Source organism: Citrus clementina, unplaced genomic scaffold (assembly GCF_000493195.1).
Source record: "Citrus clementina cultivar Clemenules unplaced genomic scaffold, Citrus_clementina_v1.0 scaffold_3, whole genome shotgun sequence".
Classification (NCBI taxonomy): Eukaryota; Viridiplantae; Streptophyta; class Magnoliopsida; order Sapindales; family Rutaceae; genus Citrus; species Citrus x clementina.
The window spans coordinates 17918897-17927494 of NW_006262339.1; the positions used below are offsets into that span (position 1 = coordinate 17918897).

At 33.3% G+C, this 8598-nt stretch overlaps 2 protein-coding genes across 2 annotated transcripts; both read right to left on the reverse strand.

Moving 5' to 3' along the window:
* Positions 1 to 800: 800 nt before the first annotated feature.
* Positions 801 to 1421, reverse strand: LOC18048908 (kunitz trypsin inhibitor 2). Its single transcript, XM_006441375.1, has one exon. It carries the CDS (start codon positions 1419 to 1421, stop codon positions 801 to 803), a length of 621 nt encoding a protein of 206 aa, XP_006441438.1.
* A 6330-nt stretch (positions 1422 to 7751) lies between these two features.
* LOC18048909 (kunitz trypsin inhibitor 2) lies at positions 7752 to 8372 on the reverse strand. Its single transcript, XM_006441376.2, has one exon. It carries the CDS (start codon positions 8370 to 8372, stop codon positions 7752 to 7754), a length of 621 nt encoding a protein of 206 aa, XP_006441439.1.
* Between the last annotated feature and the right edge of the window lie 226 nt (positions 8373 to 8598).

Genomic DNA, 8598 nt, shown 5'->3' on the forward strand with positions numbered 1-8598 from the left:
TATAAAGGCGCCTAGGTTTCATTCTCCATCATGTTTTTCACTCACCATTAACACTCACACTCTAAAAAATAGGTTTTCTTCAACCTTAAACCCTAATTTACAGAGGGCTAGCCAGCTCTCTTTACCATTAAAGCTTGAGTTTGCTAACTTGAGCGTCGGAGTGTGAACGTCGGGGTACCCCGGCTTCACCTCTAACCTCTATTTCACTGTTTTGTAGGCGTGAAGCTCATTTTGAGGGACACCTCTCTTGTTTCTGACCTTCCACTATTGTTACCACTCTCTCTCCCCTTCTCACCTCTCCCAAATTTCAGATACACCGCACCGCACACAATAAACTAGTGAGGTACCCCATCTCCCCCAAAAATATAAATTTATTGTTCTAGATTGGTTTGACTTTTCCTATCCCAAAATCAATCGAAAACATTAGGCAATTTCATCCGTATAGCATCTATGCATGGTTTATTTATCATAGTCCCATTGTTGGCTTCTTCAATTTTATATATTTTATGCTATAATCAAGCAAAGTTCATATTATACATTTTCTGAATGGAGTTGAACTATCACAATAATTTGATCTTCTTCGTACTTTGAAATGAAAATGTTGGCACTAATGAGGAAAATGATGAACCAAAATACCAACATGAATAAAAGTTTTTATTATTCGTAAACATGAAACGTTCATGCAACTTTTATTAGTACAACTTAATTTATTCATTTATTAAAGCATGTGTACAACCTTAAAACGAAACAAACTTTATTTTTAACTGGAAGTATTTGCGGAGCTCTCAGCAGCTCGATCGTCAAGCCTTTTTAAACACAACTTTGAACGGAACATCACTCAAAGCCAGACGCCGCACCCCACCATTAATAAAAATGCCAACATCTCTGCACAAACCTCTGAAGATATTACAAACCGAAGGACAGAAAACAAGCTTGTAATCGCCATAAAACTTCTCAATCTTAAACCAATTTCTCATGGTTCTGGGGCCGGGATTGCCTTCAACTCCCCCAGTTGTCACCAGCCACTGCCCTAATGCCGCATCAAAATTGTCAAGCTTCCACACTGTGGACTGCGCACAACTTGTTGCAGCGTCAAATTTGATGTTTATGTCAGTGGACTCACGAACAACGCCCTTTTTAGGGTTAACGGGCGAAAATGTTACTGGCAAACCATTTCTAAATGAGTGCTGCTCTTGAACAACATCTAGGGGACATGTCTTATTGTTGCTTCTGCCAGCAAGTGTAAGCCCACCGCCTCGGCCCTTTGTAACGGGCAAGATGTAGTACTTACTGCCAGCTCGGAGCTGCTTACCGGCGATGTCCAGCACCGGATCAGGTGAAGCATTGCCCCTGACAGGCAATGGCGTTGCAATGAAGGCAAAGAGAAGAATCAGCGGGGTTAAGACTAGTGTGCTTCTCATTGTTATATCGTTATATTTTTTGTTCTTATCTTTCGTTGTTGCGTGTAAATAGGCCTTATGAGGCCAAATTTATAGAGTTAGGCTAGTATAGTTAATTAACGGACAGCAAGTTGGTTTGATTCGCCTAACGTCCGATTCGAGAAGCCAATGGTCGCCCACAAGACAAGAGCGGATTATGACATTCTGCTTTGTGAACTGTAATTATTATTTTTTTTCCCGCCTAAACAGTCTGATAAGAAGATTTAATACAAATTCAACAATAGCAAGCGTAGTTTAGTAAGAAAGTCAAAGATTTTGTTTAGAATTAGAAGTCAATAATCTTACCTTTTCTCTTACACTAAATTTAATCGAATTTAGATCTGATTCCTCTGTCTTTGTCAATGGTTTTGTCATTTTGTTTAAATCGCATGGTATATATGTTTAATTTTAAGGACATGTTTCTTTTCTTTTTGTGCTGAAGTTAGTCTCGTCAAGCTAGGCGCAACTTGGCCCCTCTCCTTGAATATAAAAATTGCACAAGAATTTGAAAACAAGAAATGATGTAGAAAGACATATAGATGACGATATCAAAACATGTTACTAGCAGATCTATTGGCTAAGTTCATATGGAGATCCCTGTTAGTATTAAATTATGTGAAATTATCAGTTGTATACACTAAATTTATTGTGTTATAAAAAATATTATGTAATTTTGATTTTTTTTGATTTTCCACTATAAATTTATAAATTATAACCGTATACAAACTCAAGTTGGAAAATTAAATAAATTTAAACTTTTATCATATTTTTTTTAGGAAAATTATCATTCGTATACCCTAAATTTGTACTTTTATCAAAAATACTATAACACTTTAAGGGTGTATCAATCGTCTACCCTAAATTGACAAAAGTTATCTGCCGTCCACTAAACCGTTAGCTACTGTTTGAAAGTTAACGGAACAGTAACGAATTGACGATTTTACCCTTAAAAACTATCACTTATATACCCTTAAAATCTCTTATTATTACTTATATACCCTTAAATTATCACTTGTATCATATGAAAAGACTAGATTACCCCTCTGACATCATCATATTTAAATGGCAACTAACAGTTTGGTGGACGACATATATATTTTGTCAACTTAGGGTGGATAACTGATATACCTTGAAAGTGTTGTAGTAAATTTGATAACAGAGTAAACTAAGGGTATACGATTGATAATTTCCCTTTTTTTATAATATGGTGAATATGACTTATAATTTTTCTAAGTTTTATTTATTTTTTATAGTGAAAAGTCAAAAATGCCCTTGAATTCAAGGGTAAAATTATCTTTTCACTTAGATTCTATTGAATATTATAATAGTGTTAACATTTTGGTGGGCGGTAATACAATTTACAAGCTTAGGGTGAAAAATCAAATAAATTCAAATTTTTGTATTATTTTTATAGCAAAGTAAACTTAGTATATATAGTAAATAATTTTCCTTTATTTATTTATGTTTGGGCCCATTTTTTAGCCCAAATGGACTACAATATTAATGAATTTGTGTTCAAAGGGATTGGAGTAGGAATGCGAATTGATCCATCTAAGTTGGATATCCATATATCCAATTTAATTGGATTAGATAATATCTATCCGATGTATTTTAGATATGGATATGATTTTTTTTTTAAAACATCCAATTAGATATTGGATGGATATGAATATTAGATGTGAATCCATTTATCTGATTGGGCTAAAAAATAATATTTTATAAAATTAAAATGAAGTGAAGAATTGTATTTGGCATAATATTCATTTACCCGAATGTCATACCCTTTTCTATTTTTTATTTAGCAAATCCTAGGTTCTCTCTTTTTACTTCACACGTCAGCTACTAGTTGCTCGCGAGCCATTGATCACACCGGTTGTTGCTTATTCACGGGACATTGATATTAGTTTATTCCCGACTTTGCTATCTCCTCTTCAGCGTTACAGCTTCTTCTTTTTCTTATTTAACATACCTTTCTTTTTTATCTTTCTCTCAGTGCATTAATAACTACATGTGTTAGCTTTTATTTTATGTCTGTGCTTTGATATCAATTGGTGGTCCAAAAGTTGCGTGAACTGTGGAAGTTTTCTTCTTTGCTTGAGTTAAATGAAACATTTGAAATATACTGATAATTTGGTGTTCGCATGTTAATTTATGGATAATTCGACATAATTCACATGTAGAAATTACTTTTGAAATTTATGGGCTAAATAAATTTTATGGACTAAAAATTCATTTCAAACACTTGCCATTTCTCATAAACTAAAACTTACTAAGTAAAAATGGTTATTGTTTCAATTACTTTTATTTGTGAGTTTATAATTTGATGGATAGTTGATTTGAAATATTTCATAAACAACACTTTGGTCAATATTTGTAAGTGCATGGACATCAATATTTGTGAGTGCATGTCCATGCTAACACATATAGTAGAATTTAGTATGGATTGTTGATTTTTAATCCCACATCGTAGTAGATTTCATCCTAGTATATTAGAGACCTTAGTTTGTACTCAGAATTAGATATGAGCTCAAATGAAAGGTATCAAACTCATCTGAGTTCCACATTTTGTTTGATAACATTTGTTTACATTCTATTTCAAAACCATTTCCATTTTTTTTAAGCAAAAAAAAAAAGAAAAAGAAAAATGAAATTCCTAAAGATAAGCTAATAACAGAGAAGAAATAAATAGAGAAGTGACTAATAATGATGATGAATATGAGACATAGCCATTAGAAGAATAATTTACAAAGAAGGCTTATTAGCTGAATAATTTTTTTTTGTTTTTTAGTTTAAAATTAATTTGTAATTTCAAATGATAGTTTTTTTTTGTGAATTTGTAGTTATGATATTTGTTATTTGGATTTTTTATTTCTAATTTAGTATTAAAATTTGAGATTGATTTAACTATTTTATATTATTATTTTTTTATTTCATATTTTTTTGCTTTCTTTTCATATGATAAAAATTAAATATTCATGGGTATTCATATCAATATCCATATCAAAATTTAAAAATTAGATATGAATATGGACATATTCATCATACCTTATTATGAATAGGGATGGCAAAAATCCCCACGGGGACGGGTACCATCGGGGATTTTCCCCATTCGGGGAGGGTACGGGGATAATTTTATACCCAATTTTTTATTCGGGGAGGGGACGGGGAAAATTTTTTACCCAATTTTTTATTCGGGGAGGGGACGGGGATGAGGTGGAATCCCCATCCCTTACCCATTTCCCCATTTTAATTTTTAATTTTATTTTTATTTTTAAAATTACTAATAAATAAATAACAAAATTATAAATATTGTTAAAAATAATAAATATCAAAATAGTTGTATGTTGGGAAAGTGGTCATCCTTTGCCGGGAATTAGTTGAAGAGTATTAATTGAAGTTTTCACCAACTGTTTATTGCTTTGATTATACTGGTAGTAGTTCTTCTACTAGATCTACAGGGGATTCTTATAAGAAAGCAACCAAATGGATGATAGGTTTTGATGATTATGTAAACAATGGAGATTGTGCAGTTGTTGCAGATGAATTAGATTCATATTTGGATGAGAAAGTTATACCTCGGATGGAAGATTTTAATATTTTGAATTGGTGGAAGACAAATGCTAATAGGTATCCTACATTAGCTCAAATTGCTAGAGATATTTTGGCAATTCCAATTACAACAGTTGCTTCTGAATCAGCTTTTAACACTAGTGGTAGAGTTGTGAGCCCATACCATAACAGACTTCATCCAAGCACATTGGAGGCCTTAATGTGCTGTCAAAGTTGGTTACGAGCTTACAATAGCGGTATGAGTTTATTTTAATATGATTAATTTAAAATCGAAAATAAAAAAATGTATTAGACTATTAGTTATTCGGGGACCGGGGACCCTCGGGGATCCCCTGTTATTATTCGGGGAGGGGATGGGGATTCTCTCAAGCAATTCTGACGGGGACGGGGAGGGGACAGGGACATATGTAAAATTTCGGGGATGGGTATGGGGAGATTGGTCCCCTCCCCTCCCCTCCCCATTGCCATCCCTAATTATGAATTTACATTTGGATGGATACTTGCCATCGACAGATTGGAGTAGCTTGATCAAATGGAGCTCGACGAACTGTATATTGGTAGGATGGTGTGTGTATGTGTGTGTTGGGGGGGGGGTGTATTTATGTCTGCATGTGCGTATGTATATGAGAATTGACAATTAGCAAGAAAATACTTTATTATATGCTTAACAAAAGTGATGGGCGTGTTTGATATCTCGAAAACAACATCACCATCCATTAATAACACTCCTCTTACATTTTTGAACGCCGTCTTTTAAAGGAGGTAAAATGGGTTAATGGGTTGAATTTGTGTCAAATCATAAATAACTTGTTGTTAAGTTTTGGAATTTAAATTCAATCTATTTATTAAACAAATAATAATATAAATTATTTTTTGATTTGATTCCTTTATCTTTAAGTAACAAATGAATCGAATCGAATTTTGATTGGTTTAATTTGTTCATTTATAATCATACTTTATTTTTGTCTTTTTCATCAGTTAATTACAAAACTAGTGTTACCGTTTGATGATTTTTGTATTATATTTAAAATTATAAATTTGACTAAGAATCTTAATTAAAAAATATTAATTTTTGAATATGAATTCCTTAGGAAGCAAAGAATCAGAATTTTATTTCAAAATAAAATGCTAAACTCCGAAATAATCAAAATGCTAAACTCGGAAATAATCTACTCGCCTATATCAATCGTCCTTAGTGCCCGGGATTTTTCTCTAGGACTAGCTAAGTTTTTGACATAATATTTCTTATTTTACCATTTTCTCTCTGAATATGATATAATAAAAAATAATCACTCACCATCAATGATTTGCAGATGAAGAAGATACATCAAATGGAACACATGAAATACATTTGGTGCAAAAATGTGGGCTCTAATCAGGAAAATGATTAACCAAAATGCCAAGACGAAGAAAAGTTTTTATTGTTCGTAAACATGCAACATCAATGCAACTTTTATTATTACGACTTTATTAATTTATTAAAGCATGCGTATAACTTTAAAACGAAACAAATTTTAATTCAACTTATTTAATTTATTTTAATTTCAATTTATATGATTTACTTAATTTATAATAAATTTAAAAAAAGTGTATTCGAAAATAAAATAAAGTAATATTATTAAAGAATGGTGCCTAGTGGGTTTGCTCCCCAGTTCGAGTCGCAGGGAAGTCGCCTTTGTTGGGAGAACCTGTGCCTCTCGGTTTGGGCGGGGACTTCTAGTCTGGGTTGTGGTACGGGCTTAAAGGTGCCTCCCATAGTTGGGGCCCTCCCTAGGATACCTTGTGGTCAAAACCAAAAAAAAAAAAAAAAAGAATGGTGCCTAGTGGTTATTAATTATTATAAAAATAATACGGAAATAAATAATATATATGTTTATTTTAGTAGGAAGAAAACTAACAATCTCTTTTTTTATAGAAAATTTATCCCTATATCATCAATGTATGGTTTATTCATTACAGTCCCATGGTTGGCTTCTTTAATTCTACATATTTTATGCTATAATCGAGTCAAGTTCATAGATTGTTATGAAACTATCAAATCCTTTGTACAAATGATTTAATTTTTTCTTACTGGAAATTGAAACTATCACAATGATTTAATCTCCGTTCGTAATTTAAAATGAAAATGTTGACACCCCATCAGGAAAAATGATGAACCCAAAATAAGCCCACCTTGAAGAAAAAAAAGTATCTATATATATATAAAGTTGGGGACTTGAGGGAGGGTGATGTGGTATTACAATTTTCTCCTCCTTTGTATATTCTCTATTATCTAATAAAATAGAAAAATTTTTCTTTTAAATTTGACTTTTCATCTTTCTCATAAATTAATTTGATTGTTATTACATAATAACAATTATGTAAAGATTTTAATGAAACATATTCTTTATAATGAACATCCAAGGGGGAGTGTTATGAATTTATTAAAATAAATATAAATATTCATAACATATATCTCTTAGTCTCCCCACTATCTCTCATTAGCAATCTTTAGCTTCCCTATAACTCCCACTATCTCACAAGTGTAAAGTAAGAAAAAAGGATAATACTAAATTTTTTTTTTAAAGCCGTGTGAAGCGCGGTTCTATTTTCTAATTTATTATTCATAAACATGCAAAATTGATGCAACGTTTATTATTACAACTTAATTTATTCTTTTATTAAAGCATGCGTACAAGCTTAAAAGAAAACAAACTTTATTTTTAACTGGAAGCATTTGCGGAGCTCTCAGCAGCTCGATCTTCAAACCTTTTTAAACACAACTTTGAACGGAATATCACTCAAAGCCAGACGCCGCACCCCACCATTAATAAAAATGCCAACATCTCTGCACAAACCTCTGCAGAAATTACAAACCGAAGGACAGTAGACAAGCTTGTAATCACCAAAAAACTTCTCAATCTTAAACCAATTTCTCATGGTTCTGGGGCCGGGATTGCCTTCAACTCCCCCAGTTGTCACAAGCCACTGCCCAAATGCCGCATCAAAATTGTCAAGCTTCCACACTGTGGACTGCGCACAACTTGTTGCAGCGTCAAATTTGATGTTTAAGTCAGTGGACTCACGAACAACGCCTTTTTTAGGGTTAACGGGCGAAAATGTTACCGGCAAACCATTTTTAAATGAATGCTGCTCTTGAACAACATCTAGGGGACATGTCTTATTGTTGCCTCTGCCAGCAAGTGTAAGCCCGCCGCCTCTGCCCTTTGTAACGGGCAAGATGTAGTACTTACTGCCAGCTCGGAGCTGCTTACCGGCGATGTCCAGCACCGGATCAGGTTGAGCATTGCCTTTGACCGGCAATGGCGTTGCAGTGAAGGCAAAGAGTAGGATCAGCGAGGGTAAGACTAACGTACTTCTCATTGTTATATCGTTATAGTTTTTGTTCTTATCTTTGGTTGTTGTGTGTAAATATCCCTTTTGAGACCAAATTTATAGAATTAGGCTAGCTAATTGACGGACAGCATGTTGGTTGGATTTGACTGTCCGATTTGAGAAGCCGATGGCCGCCCAGAAGACATGAGCGGATTATCAGATTTTGCTTTGTGTGCTGTACCAACCCACCCCCCCAAAACAAAACAGCTGATTA

Bases quoted from the DNA above. Each gene is read 5' to 3' on its own strand.
- LOC18048908 (XM_006441375.1), bottom strand. From the start codon at position 1,421: ATGAGAAGCACACTAGTCTTAACCCCGCTGATTCTTCTCTTTGCCTTC.
- LOC18048909 (XM_006441376.2), bottom strand. From the start codon at position 8,372: ATGAGAAGTACGTTAGTCTTACCCTCGCTGATCCTACTCTTTGCCTTC.